The 16,845-nt window shown below is 39.2% G+C and overlaps 1 protein-coding gene across 1 annotated transcript; it reads left to right on the top strand.

Moving 5' to 3' along the window:
* The first annotated feature begins 988 nt into the window (after nucleotides 1-988).
* Nucleotides 989-1,951, top strand: LOC306652345 (BTB/POZ domain-containing protein KCTD6-like). Its single transcript, XM_079125298.1, is given in 2 exon segments — nucleotides 989-1,291; nucleotides 1,294-1,951. Coding segments are annotated over 2 exon segments (711 nt in total). The 5' UTR covers nucleotides 989-1,167; the 3' UTR covers nucleotides 1,881-1,951.
* Nucleotides 1,952-16,845: the final 14,894 nt, after the last annotated feature.

Below are 16,845 nucleotides of genomic sequence, written 5' to 3' on the forward strand. Positions count from 1 at the left end.
TATTTAATTTCAGTGTACTCAAATACCATGAGCTGAAGTCACAGCTCATGACAGCCACAGGGAAGCTATCCTTGAACTAAGTAGGGAGGTAATTAGAACAGGCAGGGGTGGCAATTTTTCATGCCAGCCTCTCCTGCACTCTGGCCCAGCCAGCCTCTTTTAGTGTCATGTCTTTCTTTCTTTGTCTTATTCATTTTCTTTCTAGTAATGGTTCCTTTGAAGCAGGCGCCTAACAAGGATGACAATGTTATGAGCAAGAAAAAATAGCAAGTTTATCCTGAGAAGCTGCCCCTGGTGGGCTTAACATCACGGTGGAATAAAAATAGAATTAATTTCCCAGAGTGGTAGCGAACATGCCTTTATGGCTCACCCTACAGGAAGACAAACAGAGCTTTCTTTCCTTTGTACTAAAGAAAGAGGAGAGATGCAAATAGTAGTTAACCGAAGATCAATCATATATTTTGAATTCACTTCAGCAAAAAGCATTCATCATAGACAGTCACCAGACTTACATTGGTGATACTCTGCCACCTACACTAACCACCCCTGCCAGAGGCAGAAGTAAAGTGCAAGGAGTTTTCATTGGTAAACAAAAAAAAGAAATTACTTTTTGTACCCATGACTTCTATAATAACATTTTCTAGACCCCAGCCTTCCCCTGAATTTTAATAAGACCAATTGATTTTCCCAAACCACCCAGTCTGCTTCCATGCTTGACTAGTTTTAAGTAGAAGTAAGTCCTAAGGAAAAAAAAATAAATCAACCAAATAAAGTGATAGAGAAGAAATAAGCAGAAAGAATGGCCAAGAAAGGCCACTGTGACTGGCTGTGCGGGTTGAATTCCCACGGCGGTCGGGCTCCCTAATCTCTCTGACCTCTCGCCCGCGCCACCGTTAGGGGGCGCCCGCGCTCGTGGCGCCGCAGCTCTGCTGGGAAGGCGCCGCCCGCGCTGGGCAGCTGGAACCGCAACTCCGGGCGCCGGCTCAGTCGTCCCTTCTGCCGCCGCCGCCGCCGCCGCCTCAGCCGCCGCCGCTGCCTCAGGGCGCGGGCTCGATCGTCCCCGTGCTCGCGCTCTCCGGCCGCCGGCATCTCCCGGCCAGGCCGCCGCCACCCGCTGTCGCGCTTTTTCCTGGAAGCTGGGCTCCTGAAAACGCAGCACTGGAGCAGATGGATAATGGAGACTGGGGCTATATGATGACTGACCCAGTCACGTTAAATGTAGGTGGACACTTGTACACGACGTCTCTCACCACGTTGACGCGTTATCCAGATTCCATGCTTGGAGCTATGTTTGGGGGGACTTCCCCACAGCTCGAGACCCTCAAGGCAATTACTTCATTGATCGAGATGGACCTCTTTTCCGATATGTCCTCAACTTCTTAAGAACTTCAGAATTGACCTTACCCCTGGATTTTAAGGAATTTGATCTGCTTCGGAAAGAAGCAGATTTTTACCAGATCGAGCCCTTGATTCAATGTCTCAACGACCCAAAGCCTTTGTATCCTATGGATACTTTTGAAGAGGTTGTGAAGATCTCTAGTACCCGGAAGCTTTCTAAATACTCCAGTCCAGTGGCTGTTATCATAACTCAATTAACCATCACCACCAAGGTCCATTCCCTACTAGAAGGCATCTCAAATTATTTTACCAAGTGGAATAAGCACATGATGGACACCAGAGACTGCCAGGTTTCTTTTACTTTTGGACCCTGTGATTATCACCAGGAAGTTTCTCTGCGGGTCCACCTCATGGAATACATTACAAAACAAGGTTTCACGATCCGCAACACTCGTGTGCATCACATGAGTGAGCGGGCCAATGAGAACACAGTGGAGCACAACTGGACTTTCTGTAGACTGGCCCGGAAGACGGATGACTGATCTCCAGCGCTGGGAGAAGTTCCTGGAAACTGACTCTCCAGGAAATGGAAGAGACTTTTTTTTTTTTTTAATCACAGTGTTTGTGTGTGTGTGTGTGTGTGTGTGTGTGTGTGGTTTTTTTTTTTTTTTTTTTTTTTTTTTTTTTTGATGTTTGTATTTATTTGAAGGCATTGAGAACCAGAGGGAAGTTTTGTGCTTTAGCAGACTCTTCTTTGTTTTGTTTCCTTTACCCTCAGTATGCATGTGCCTGTTCTGAGTCTCCAGATACCTTTTTTATAAAAAGAAGTCTGAAAATCATTATGGTATATAATCTACCCTTAACAAAGGTTTTTTTAATTACAGTGCTAAAATGATTTCTGATAAAATGGTCCCTAACTTAACTAGAAGGCTAAAAATACAGGAATGAAAGAGTACTCATGATGCCTTTGAAAAAATCAAATATCATGTAGGGTGACCTAGTTTCCAAACCAATAAGCAGTATTGTAATATTAAAGGGAAACTGTTCCAATCAAAAAAAAAAAAAAGGCCACTGTGAAAAGGTTAAATTTAAAATGAATCATGGAAAATGAAGAGCATCCAGGCTGAGAGCCAGAGAAGGAAAGAAAAGAGCAGGTGCAAATCTCCTGGGCGTACAAAAAGATCAGAGTATTCTTAGAAACTGTAAGAAGGCTCCAGGGAGGGTGGAGGAATAGTGACAAGGGGAACAGGAACATGGAATGAGGATGGAAAGTTAGCAGATGGTCAGGGAGCCAGATCCCACATGGTGTTTACGGCAGGGGTAAGAGTGTTTCCTAATGCAGTGAGTTGGAAGTAGTCATCAGAGATTTTAGCAGGGGAAAAGACATGAATCATTTTGTCGTATTTTGCTCAATAAAGATGCCTCTGGGTACTATCCAGTCAATGGCTGGTTGGAGTGGCATGGGAGGACAGAGTGGCAGCAGGGACATTGGTTAGATAGCCACTGCAGGAACCTGGCAGCAGATAATGATGACTTGGGTTAGGATGCTTGCAAGTGGTAACAGTTGAGGGTACACTCTGGATGCCTTCTCCTCATTGTCTTGATAGAATCTTCCCTATCCAGACATTAAATATTCTATATAATAAATACTAAGAGAAAAATAAATGGTTCTGAGAAGGTAAGGGCAGATCCAGAAACCAGTAGAAGCCACAATCACAGCCCACTATGATGACAGTCATTACAGAGTCACAGCATCTGTGGGCACACAGGGCCCACACTGCCTAGAAAACACAGCAGTCATATGGTAAAACCAAGGACAGAAGCCAAGGGTCTAAGGCTTGAAAGCAGATCTTTGCTTCTGACTTTCTGTTTCATGGCATCAAGTAGGAATCAAAGAGAAGAATTTCTTGATCTAACATGATTAGGCATTAGATTTTCAGGTGTAGAATGATGGTGTCTCCTCTTCAACTCCAATGATTAAGTGCCATCTGAAATGGCTGACAGAAAGCCCTGTCGTGAATTCAGTCTAAATTGTTGAAGCATCAGAATTATATAGTGCTTTTATTATCTGATGGAATGCATACCCCTTGGGTACTCCTTTGAGTTCAACTAAAATGACAGTTTAATTCTCAGAAAACGAGTGCTAATTAAAATGCTGGGGGAAAGACTCGTAATTGAATAATGAGAATAATGCAGCATACATTTGTTTAAAAGTTCCTGTAAACTGAATTTAGGGATCAAAAAATTGTCTCAAGGAGCTCAGAGGCAAAACTAATGCACTGCAGAGCCTTTAGTACTCAGTGTGTATGAGTATTAAATCTGCCTAAATCTGCCTCTGGAGTAGGAATTCGGTTTTAAAACTACTGCAGGAGTGTGATTCTTACCTCCACATTTATCTCTTGCAAAATGCTTTTGAGCATGTTCCTCACTCCTAGATTTTGTGATGTGTCAGCTGGAGTAGAACCCATGGTCTTGAAATCCTTTTCTGACTTATTCTTGGACAGGTAGTTGTGATCCACTTGATCAGTGGATTCAAGTCTCTAGAATGCAGCAGCAGCCTTTGACATAGTAATGCTTTCATGAAACCACAAAACTAGACAGTGCCAAGATTAGAAGTCTTTGGAAGGAAGTAAATGTGGATGAGTGGAAAGAGCTCTGAGTTCCAATCCTAATCTTGCCAGTAATTCTAGCACAGCATGTAAATAATTTACTCCAGATTCTCACATTTAGTTAAACTTGTTTGGAAGACAAAATGAGATAATACATTTAAAAGCAACTTGAAAAGGAAAAAGAAATTATATAAATGAAATAAAACTCTAAAGTCAGTTTACTCTTGTACAAATAAACAGGCCTCAGATTTACTTCCCTAATTCAGATCACAGTAGAATCAATATATTTTAACAAGGCAGGACTGTAATGGGCAGGCTCATTACCGTGGTATATTATTAGGAAAATCTCTATTATCCTAAAATATAAAATGTAACCTTAATCCCATGATGCTCAATTTATATATTTGCCCCCAACCTCTGCTGTTGGGATAAGTGGATTAACTTTCATGCTTCTAAGTTTCTAAGTTTCCTTTATCTTTTCCATCCAGTGATAGTTCATTTCAATGACTTTAGGATTGTATTGAATTCAACCTATTCATTGAGCTTCTGTCCTGTCCTTAAAGATGTGTGGGAAAAATAAATTCTATAACCTCCTTCTATGCCTAACAACTTTTTACAGTGAGTAAATGCTGTACAATCTGAATTCCTTGATTGTGAAAAAATGTCCCCAGGGCCAACCATGGAGAGGCCTCCCATACACTTCCTAATTCAACACAGTTTAGAGGCTTGATAGCTCCAGTGGAGCTGCTTAGACACCCCCTTATGAATATGCAAAGAAATCTTACACTTACAAAAGAAACTGATATAGCAATTATGGTCTGTGGTTAATCAAACCTCTATTCACTTCCCTTTGCTTTGAGAACCTTCATCAAGAAAACATGTTGCTACACAAACTTTACAATAAGGACTTGGTTCCCTTAAAAAATGATTGCCTAGAGGCCAGCCTGCTTAGAAGATCAAGACTGGGCTTTTTCTTTAGCTTCTAATTTGATTTCCTATAAAAATCAAAGCTGATCATTCAGTTAAAGGAAGATTGGAAAGTTGCTCTCACATTCCTCATTTAAACAAGTTAGAGTTTACACAAACACACAAATGCAAACACACACACACACACACACACACTCAAACCAGGTCTTTTTTTCCACTTGCTTTTGCAACTGCTTCTTGGAAAACATCCAAGCTTAGGCCAAGGAAATGCATAAAAGAGAAGCTGATGACTTTCCAACCATCTGGTGAATTCACAAATTTCATTGAGCCTTACATAATGTATCATCAATATTCATTCTTTCATAGACATCTATCTTAGTCATTCCCACCTCCCCCAGGAAACATGATCAAGAGAAAACATAAAGGGCATTATATTGCAAATTCTGGATGGAGAATGCACAGGGTTAAAAATTCATCTCCTGGCTTAGTAACTAATTTTCAGAGTGACCTTAAAATATCACTTAAAACAACATATGTCATGGATCCCATAGTTCCCAAATGGAGAGAAATACTTCATGACACAAGAAACCTACCCCTACAAATAGCTTAGGGCATTTTGTAAGCTTTCTAGATTGTCCAGATCCCAACTAGATTAGTCCAAAACCTCTTTGTAGGATTTAGGCTCTAATTTCCTTCAGCAGGTAGTGGGCCAGTGGTCTACATTTCCCCTTTCTGGCAAAAATTTTACTTTTCCACTGAGGAAAGAATTTAGGTAGATGTGGTAGAACCCAGGTATGTGGAAATTGGTTTCTTGTATTAGTAATCAAATATGTTAACCTCTGAGCTACACTATTTATTTTGGAAAAATACCATACTACATGATGGATACAGAATACAGGTTATTTCATATAATGTTCACATTTAATTGTTTTACGCCAAATAACATTGCTTTTGCTCTTTTCTCAGGTTTTTTCATGCAATAAATTTGATCAGAGAATGATGTGTTTCCTTTTTTTAGATTCTGTATTTTGTCTGTTTCACACCCAGCTATCAGAGGGCCAATTATGTTCATTATGTTTTCTTATTTTCTGATGTGATCTTGATCCTTTGGTATTTGAGGGCCTTCAATACCCAGAGTCATACTGTTCCTCCCAGGACTAATTCTGAAAGATAGTAAACAACTTACTTGGGAGCATGTCTCTCAGACAAGCCAACCATACCCTTATCTAACCCTTACATATTAAGTCAGCATTTCCCTACCTGAAATCATCCCAAGGCCAGATGCCAGCATTTAGAGACCATCCCTGTAGTAAAAAGGCCCCCAAATTATTCAAAATAGCCAATCATAAACTTCTGCCCTGACTTGCCTTCTCCCTGGAAACCCCTTAAAGTCTTTGGTCCATGCCTTCCCTTACCACATTCTGCCTTCTGACCAACACTGGCATGCCCCCTGGGAAGTGTAAGTGAAACAAATTGTCTTTCCATGGCATTAGTCTCTATGTCACCACCTAGTCACCTCCATCAATTGACACCCACAGGTTCAAATGAGACCTGTGTCTATCTTCTGTCTAGTTGGACAAGGTGTTAATATCTTCTGATAGAGCATAAGAAATAGCAACAGATAATTGTCCTCTCTCTGAGACTTTTCTTTCTTTCTTTAATTTATTTGTTTATTTTTGGTACCAGGGATTGAACCCAGGAACACTTAACCACTAAGCCACATCCCCAGACCTTTTTATATTTTATTTAGTGACAGGGTCTCACTGAGTTGCTTAGGGCCTCAATAAGTTGCAGAGGCTGGCTTTTAACTCACAATCCTCCTGCCTCAGCCTCCTGAGCTGCTGGGGTCACAGGCATGCACCACCATGCCCAGCACCCTCTGAGATTTTTAATCCCCACTCAACTCTGAACTTCTTGAGGTAACTGGGCAATACTGAACTCTGAATCCCTGGAACAATTTAGAGTACATGTGAGGTTCTGATTAAACTAACTATATAAATTCATAAATAAGAAAATTGCTCAAGTAATATTTTCCATTAGTGTGATGGTGGCAGTAGGACTGTCAGGGCTATTCAAAATATGGTCCAGAATCATCTAAGGACCTGTTGGAAGATAAGATTCTCCAAGGACTTGAGACTTTAATCCCAGTTTCTTGACCAAGCCCAGGAACTTGCCATTTAAACAAATGGGCACCTTTAGATAAGAGAACCTCCATTTTGTTTTGTTTTGTTGTTTTGCTTTGTTGTTTTGCTTTTGTCTCAAAAGCATCATTCTTGACTTTGGTGGTTCTCCTAAGTCAACATGAAGCAAATGATGATTTTAAAAAGTGAGGAACTCATGCCAAAGACTTAACATTCATACTTGCTCTGAGCACCTGTATTTCTGATATTCCAAACACTTATCAGTTACGCCATCACCTGGGGTGAACACTTGGTGCTCAATCCATCTCTATGTCAGATCCACAAAGTCAGTTCCTGCTTTGCCATCTGATCAACATGATTGATTTATTAAGATTTTCCACTAAGGAGACAAATTAACCTTTGAATCAAGTGGCGTGTGTGCATGTGCACTTGCATGTGCACATGTTCTCACATACATGTGTGTTTCACTGTTTTGGTTCTCTTTCGTTTTTCTTTATTCAATTCACTCCCTCTTTTACAACTATTTGAGTGTGACTTCTTAATGGTATGGGTCACACATGCTCCTCAGTCAACTTGTCATTTTATGCCTTTATCTTCTTCTCAGAACATTTGTAGGAGACGTATACCTGCTTCAGCTACATGTTATAGAAAGTTTCTTTAGAAACACTTATGGATTTTTATTTTCTTCCATGAGTAACACCCACAAAAGTACCTTCTAATGAATATTCAGGGATGTGTTCCTGGGGAGCACAAGGACATGCTTTGTGAAGGAGCGCTCCTCTGATAATAACTGATGTGAGTCAAAGTTTTATCTAAGCCTTCGGTGAAGTTTCCCATTCACCCTTCTTTCTCAGAACTGACATTTCTAGCATTTCTGTCAATATTGTCCCCACAGCTCCTGTGACAGGACTAAAACTCTTCAAGGGTAGTGAGTGATGTCATATTTTCTTTCCCATTATTTTTCCTAAGCACATCAGGAGAAACCCAAGACAGATACTTTTATGAAGGTGACAGTGCAGCCTGTGATTGAGTAATTAGCTAAAGCTCAGTCTCTCAGTGCTCAAAAATCCAGAGTTAACCGAGCACCACTGGCAAATTTGGTGGAAACAGCTTTCCCAGAACCACCTCTGGGCATCAGGGAAATTCACATGGTCTACTTGAAGGGCAGAGGTTCCCTTTTTATGGTGTCAATTATGTCTCCCCTTGGCTTCATGGCCTACATTTGGGCTGTCCTGGAATTCATTAATCTCCTTTGTTGGCCACCTTTATCATGACCCTATCCTCTCCTAGAAGACTCCTGAAGCCACAGTTACATTGGTCTTCATAGGATCTGGCCTACTTCAAAGTTTCCATGTTATAAGTTTTGAGCAGAAATGAAAGAAAATACATAGAAGAAGAGTTTTTCTCTGACAGTAAAATGGCTCCATAAAGTGCAAATAAAATGGCTTTTTTTCAAGGTCTTTTATTGTGCCCTCCATGTGAACATTATACCATTTTATTTTATTTTTTAATTACTATCATGAAGCCATGTCCCTCAAAGAACAATTTAAATAAGAAAACACTTGCCACTGGTTCTCTTTAACTCTGGATCAGACAACAGTGAGAATGTGATCACATCCAAGCCCAGAGTCATCTGCTCTGCTTGCCCCAGTGATTCTGGGCAGGAAGAGGGAGTACCCCTCTCCTAGTGGTCCTCACTCTAGGGCCAGCCATCAGCGCTACAGCTCCAGCCTGGACATCCACTGCTTCTCCTCCTATGAGAGCCCAAGTAAGCAAGCCTCCAGCAGCCTTCTCAGCTCAGCTCAGGTGCTACAGAGCAGTTTCCTTTCAGATTATTTGTTAAGGGGGACTTAGCCAGATTCTGCCACAGAAATGAGAGTGAGTCCTCTACAGCTCTCCAGTAAAATTTCCAAATAAATCAGAGAAACTAAATTGGATATAGTGTCTCTCCCAGCTAGCCCTAGGGAAATAGTGACTGCCAGCAGGTGGTTCGGAGCAACTCTTCATAATATTCATGTCATGTTGCTTAAAGATGTGAAAAAAAACAGGTGTACTTGCTTCTGGTGTTTGACAAACCAGACTGTTGTTGGATCATATTTGAACACACAGCTGTATCTGAATGTGCTAGGGAAACCCTTCTCAGGCAATCAAAGAAAGTCAGGAAAAATGTGTCAGACTAGCTAAAAACTGGTGAGATAATTCTGTGAAAATGTAGTGGCAAGCTATGCACACTGTTGGTTCTTTCATAGACATGTTTGTTCATTCACCCAGCCCTCATTCACTAGATATCCAACAACTATTAAATCAAGCTCCATTATTGTTTGGATATGTGGTGTCCTCCAAAAGCTCTTGGGCTAATGCAGAGATGTCTGGAGGTGAGATGATTGGATCATGAGAGCTACAACCTAATTAATCCATCCTAGTTTGAATGAAATAATTGGGTGGTAACTGTGGGTATGTGAGGTGTGACCAGAGGATGTAGGTCACACGGGGCTCTGCCCTGGAAGGGAATCTCTTCAATGAAGCCCCTTCCTCACTGTCTGCTTCCTGGTTGCCATGAGGTGAGCATTTCTCCATGGTGTTCTGCCTCACCTTGTGCCCAGAGCATAGGAGTAAGCCATCTATGGACTAAGAACTCTGGAACTACAAGCCCCCAAATCAATTTTCCCTCCTCAAAGTTGTTCTTGACAGGTATTTTGGTCATAGTGATGCAAAGTGTTAGTCATAGTGATGACTAACTCAAGCTCTAATCGGTGCCTATCTCTGAGGGAGGTGATAGGCACACACCATCCTGGCCAACACAAAACCTGTAGTGACCATGCCTATACATTCTCATGCATCAGTTAGAACTTTTCCTGAAAAACTTACAGAATGCAATTCTTGCTAATAAAACAAGATTTTCAGTAATATTTATTTAATTAACTGAAAATTAAAATGTAGAACAAATGAAAATTGTATACCCTGAATTCAAAGTCAAATAGAAGTTTCTGTCTAAACCAAGAATACAGCCAACATGATTTAATCTCTCTCTGGTTTTCTCACTAATCATCACTTCATGCCTTTGCAAGAGGAAGTCTATAAAACACTTGATTCCCATGACTAGAAAGAGTGTAAATCAGATTGGGCACAGAAGTAAAACTAGCAAACCAAACAATAAAACACAGTCATATAAAAAGCAATAGTTTGCATTCTGTGTAATGCCTTAAGTCTGACAATAAGAAAAGTATTATCCTAATTCTGAATTAGCTGTCATGACAGTATCTTCCTTATCTCCATCCACACCTATTCCCCCTGCACATAAGGCTGACCTCTTCTGCCCTGGGTGGCCATTGGAAGCCTTCCCAAAACTCACTGGCATGAACAATTTAAGAGCTTGCTTAAATTGGTGGTTTAGAATTTATCACATCACAATCAACTAACTAGAAGAAAAGGAGGACAAGAAGTTTTTAACTTATGCATGAGGAGTGCAAGTTAATGTGGCAAGAAGAAGAATGGAGCCAGGCACAATGGCACACACCTGTAATGCCAACCGCTAGAGAGGCTGAGGCAGGAGGATCACAAGTTCGAGGGAGCCTCAGTAACTTAGTGCAGCAGTAAGCAACTCAGTGAGATCCTGTCTCAAAAGAAAAAAATTAAAAAGGACTCGGGATGTAACTCAGTGGTTAAACACTCCTGAGTTCAACACCTGTTACCAAAAGAAAAAAAAAATGAGGAACTGATATCAGGCACCCAGGATTCCTTAGTAGTTAATGTTCTTAAGATGCTCAAGGTTTATCCTGTTTCTACCCCTTTACTTGATGGATGAAATACCTGAAATCCAAGAGAAGTTAACTTATAATAAAAGAAATAGTCTATGCTGTATTTTGGATAGGCTTATATCCACAAATAATTTAAATAAAGTTTTCTTATGTGTGAATTTTCAAATAGCATCTCATTTCAAAATAGCACTTCACTTAAGGTGGCAGCTTGTATAGTTGGTTAAAGTTTTTGACAGATGTTAAACCCTTTGATCTTCATAGTAACAGTATGAAGCAAGTAGACATCTTTGCCTTCCTTCCTTCCTTCGTTCTTTCCACAGTACCAGGGATTGAACTCATCAACCCTCTACCACTGAGCTACATCTCTAGCCTTTTTTTAAATTCTGTTTTGAGATGGGATCTCACTAAGTTGTCCATGCCGGCCTTGAACTAGTGATCCTCCTGCCTCAGTCTCCAGAGTAGCTGGGATCACAGGTGTGTGCCACGATGCTTGACTAATTTCATTATTTTTCATTTGTCATACCTTTTATACCATCAGTCAATGAGCATCTATTGATTACCACCTTGTTTTGGAAACTATGCTGCACCATTATCATGCATGATCCAATATGGGAGTCCTTAGTAATATGCGGCTACTGAAATCAATTCAAACTAAATAAAATTTAAGTTCAGTTGTTTGGTTCCACTAGTCACATTTTAAGTACTCACTTGTTGCTAAAGGCTAACTTATTGAAGAAGATACAGAACATTTACATTTCCAAATGTTCAGATATATAACATTTCCATCTTTACTGAAAATTCTACCTGATAGTAGAATTAGCTCCATTGTTAGATTATAGAATCATTGCCAAAGTATGTAGAGCTGAGTCTCATCTTCTTAGTACTCACTACCTCTCAGCTCAGAAAAGTCACTATCCTCCTTCCGCATCCTTACTTATACTACCAACTGTTTACATGCTGGATATGGGGCAAGAAAGATGAGGGAGGATGAGAGCATCTGCTTGTTCTGGTGCAGAAGATGCATGGCATAGCCACTGCTCCACACCTACCTGTGGAAAGGTATCCTATAATTTTCCTTCTCTTGTCTGTCAGTGTTTTTCTGTTCTGCCTTTAGTGAATCCCACTCATCTACACTCCTGGAACCAGTTAGACAGGTGACTCTCTTTCTTTTTTCTCTATGATTTCTAAGAATTGCACATCTAAAGTTGGTAACCCCCTCTAATATTCCACTACTGATTTAAAATTTCTGTATTTACCATTGAAAACAGAAAAGGTATAAAGGCATTCTGAATTTTTCCCCTTCTTTACCTCTACTTCTGTTTTTACTCTATTTTTCAGATGAGAGAGCCAAGCTTGGAGAATTCTTCCAAAGACCACAAGGCAATAAAAGTTTCATTTCTCAACAATGAGCTGCCTTGTCCTCACCTCCTATTATGCTCACGTCTGATGCCAGCCTCCATAACAAAAGCTGTCTCTTGAAAGACATCCAATGTGCTTCCAGAGGAATGCTCATGTCTTCCTGTCCACTAGGAAATTAGGTGCTGAGAAAGATCATCTTTGGTCCTTCGGAGGTTTTGTAGAACTAAAACCTCTGGGACTACACCCCCCCCAGCCAATTTTATTTTTTTATTTGAAGACAGGATCTCGCTAAGATGCCCAGGCCATCTTCAAATTGGCATCCTCCTGACTCTGCCTCCCAAGTCACTGAGATCATAAGAGTGTGCCACCACATCTGGATACATCAGAGTTTTTGAATGTTTAAGTTTTTTTCAAAGCAGAAAGTAGGGAATCAAAATGTAGAGGAAGCATTTCTGTACCCCAGCAATAAAAAAAACTGACAGAGCAACTTGAGTGGGTATGATCTAATCTAATGTTATGGGGCAAACCATAAAGACAACTGGAAGTTCTTAAAAGAATTAATGTTGCTCATGAAAGAAATAAAAAAGAAGTAGAACTATGAAGAGGTGATTCTGCAGGCCAATCAGAAGAAGTTTAAAGAAGCCAGGAAAAGACCTTGGTAAGCCCAAAGGAAAATACGCTCTGTTGTCACCATCAATGGCCTATCAAACACTTCACCAGATGCTGAACAATGGGAAAGCACTACAACCTTAACCAAAAATAAAATTAAATAAAACAGAACAAAAAGGCCAACGGAGTAAGTGGATGAAGTGATAGTTGTAATCCAATACAGCATTTCATTTTTTTTATTGTAAACAAATGGGATACATGTTGTTTCTCTATTTGTACATGGAGTAAAGGCATACCATTTGTGTAATCATAAATTTACATAAGGTAATGTTGTTTGATTCACTCTGTTATTTTTTCCCTTCCCCCACCCCTCCCACCCTCTTTTCCCTCCTTCCTTCCTCCATTCCTGTCCCCCTCCCACCCCCAATACAGCATTTCATTTTTAAAAATATTTCCAGGTGAGGACCTTTTGCCCTGAGCTAGTCAGTGTTGATTGAACACCACCAGCACAGTCAGCAATGAAAGGGGGATGATAGGTGAATGGGTACACTTAGAGGGAAAGATGAATGACCCAAGCCTCAAAACAAGCTCTGGGTCCTGAAGGCTCCCAGCTGCCCAGCCCCACCCAGCTGCAGATGCTGAAAACCATCAAACGTGGGGTTTTCTCTACCTATCCTTAGTGAATGAGAGCATAAGGAATTCCACTGCCCTACACCTGCCAACAGATAGGCCCCCAAGGAGTCCTTCTGCCCTGGGTATACTTCCATCCTCCAAACTGGAACATTCCTCTTGTTCCCCATTTCTCCCCTGAGCTGGGTTCCTATTCTTCCTAGATGATTTCACTGAAGACTAGTGTGGGGCTTCTAGGCAGAGATCTGACTGTAACACATGGAATCACCAGCTGGGGAGTATTCTCACTGCCTTACTATAAATTATAGTAGTAAAAACTCTAAAAACTATTTTACCTCTAAATATAATTTTCTCCATTTAAAAGATAATTGCAACAACAGACTTAGTACAATACCCTCCTCCCAGTCAGACCCCCTAAGGGGTCCTGCCTTGGATTCAATCTGCCAGACCCCCTCGATGTTGTGATTTGATGATATTCCACAGTTCTGTCCATTCCCTTAGGTCATGTCTAACCTGGGGTGGACAGCTGATCACTGGGATTCTAGAGCTTCCCAATTATCAGTCAGTCATCAAAGATCCAAGATGATAGGCTATTATCAAAATATGAAAGCCTGTAAAGCCTTGTAGACTAAGGAAAGGAATTTATATTTTAGTTTAAATGTAAGTAGAGAGTTTTGAGCAGAGGAGTGATATGATGTACCATGACTTTGAGAAATGATACTCTGGCCAGTGTGAAGAATGCATCTTGAAGTGATGAGGAGGTGCAGAATTAAAAGTTAGCAGGCCAAATGGTCAACACCTAGTGCTCAAGTAGTAGACCATGAGAAATATTGGTGAGTTGAACTAGATAGGCAGTAGTGGAGAAAGAAAAATAGAAGGATAAGGGTATGTTTTGAAGGTAGAGTCCTTAAAATTCTTAAATAGGCCACTGATACCTGTTCTATCAGGAGCAAAACTATTTAGACTATAATACACAAAGTGGAGTTCAGTAAGTCATAAGTGAGAATTTCATGTTAAATTAGGACTAATTAGCATGACATGGTTATACATATGTAGATGCTGGAAATTTTCAAGGGGGCTTCTTTTCAATATAAATATTCAATTTCATAGCAAAATTTCAGTGAAGTAAATTTCAACAATAAGTTATTGCTGGGATATAGTAGTAAAAACTATAAATTATAGTAGTAAAAACTCTAAAAACTATTTTACCTCTAAATATAATTTTCTCCATTTAAATGATAATTGCAACAACAGAAAGCCAATATACCAGCTCAATGCTGTGTTTTTTTTTTTTTTTTCAATAGGATTTTGTGAAAGAATTAAAAACATACTGTTTTGGGTCTACCAGTGTTGGTTCCATAAAAAATCTTAAGTGTCTACTGCAAATGTATTTCTTAAATTCTACAAATTAATAATTTCTCCACCTACTCCCATGGAAAAGAACCTTTAGTAAATAAAATAAGCTAAATAGACTGGAATATGTTTTGTTCAATATTTTCAATATCAAAATACATTGGCAGCTGTAGCATCTATCAGTGCTCTTACTTGAATTCTTTCAACTGTGCATATAGTTCAGTCAACACAGCCATTGCCTTCTGATGAAACAATGCAAGTTTTTCTCCATTCTTTACATGCAGAAAAAGCACTCTTACCATCTGTGAGTAACTTCAGTTCTGCACAAAATGTTTCTCTGGCCTTTCCTGTGCCCCAAACCCTGCTTTTCATTTTAAATTATAAAACAATATTAATTCTTTTACAATGCATTATACAAATTTATCAACTTGAAAAGGTCAGTCAGGAAAGTCTAATGGTAGCAATCTTTGCAGTATACCAAAAGTGTGTATTAATATATTAGCTCCAGATGCTCCCATCAAAACTTGGGAGTGGCTTAATAAGTTCTCCTAGACATGTACATTTCCACTAATCACAGCCCTCAGGTGTGAAGTTGATCACATAGATAACTAAAAACTTATCAACAAGTGGGACCCCCAAAGAAGACTGTAAATTAGTACAAATTGTATAGACATTGTAGTCACAGTGTGTGTGGAATTTCTTAAATCCTTTGACAATAGCAGAAAGCTCAGTAGAATAGAAGGAAAGGAAAAAGGAGAGGAAGGATAGAAGGGAAAGGGAAACTGCTGAGATTGAAGTGGGAAAAATTAGATTCCATGCTTGGATAATTATTATAATTATTTCAAAATGAATCCTAATGTTAGGTAAAACTAAAAAGAACCAATAAAATAAATTTTAAAAATAGCAGCAAGTGTTGTATATATATATATATTTTTTTTTTTGGATAATGATCTTGGATGTATGTATTCTTTTTTCTTCATCTTTTGATATGTATTTTTTATTTCCCCGAAGTTTTCACTTATCAAGAACAAGTAACAGGGAAAGTTGCCTGAACTAGTGCATAAACAAACATTCTGAAACACCACTACATGTGTCTAATTTACAAGAACCCTATAAAAATGTCACTAAAACACTACACTATGAAGGTGTCCAATGCTGACAGTCAGACGTTTTCCAACCCTCACTTGCCTTTTAGTCACAGGAAAACTCTCCAAAATTGAAAAGACAACCTTGCCACAACCCTCCCCGCCTCCCAACACCTGAGATGGCTCGATATCAAGACTTTCAATATTTATTGCAATAATATAATGCAATACGTACCTGGTAAGTATCTTTTATGTGGTGTGTTACAGTTTTAAAGCCAGTTAAAATATGCAATCTTCAGAGAAAAATGTAATCCTTGAAAAATTTTCATGTTTACACAGTTTAAATGTGCTAGATGCATACTTTTGCCTAGTCTGTTTTTTCTGTGTAATTATTTTTTATAAACTGCTATAATAAATAGAAATATACATTCAAAATATATGGAAAAATGAGTTACTACTTTAAATTTGCGTGTATCAATTCATTCCTTTCTTCTGCACGGTAATAGAAAATATTATTTTGCCTTGAACATCATGTTTGACAGTAAAATGCCACTAAAGTATTTACCAAAAAGTCCATCTAGTCAAATTGTGAAACAAAATGAACCAAATGAAAACTTTACAGTTCCTTTAGAAAAAAAAATTACAAGAATTTCATTTCCTAGCTATGAATCTTTTTTAGACACAAAGTTGGATTTATTTTTTCAAGATACAAAATGTAAACATGGCAAAATAAAGAGTTAAAACAAGTGATGCTGGATTCCATTTCATGCTTATGATCCCATTAAAGAGTTATTTTTTAAAATCCATTCAGTTGCAAATTCAAGTGCAAAAGCATGATTATGAATATGTACTATTCAAGTAACAGAAATAATATTGAAGATACAAATAAACTATTTTACAAGGTAGTGATTTTCCCAATTTTACAAAATATACCTCATTTATCAATTTAACATCCAATATACTGTAGTCCATTTAGGTCCATTGTTACACTCTGTGATCCACAGTGTCACCTTCTGCATTCAGCTGGAATATGAAT

This window comes from Sciurus vulgaris (genome assembly GCF_902686455.1).
Source record: "Sciurus vulgaris genome assembly, contig: HiC_scaffold_178_arrow_ctg1, whole genome shotgun sequence".
Classification (NCBI taxonomy): domain Eukaryota; kingdom Metazoa; phylum Chordata; class Mammalia; order Rodentia; family Sciuridae; genus Sciurus; species Sciurus vulgaris.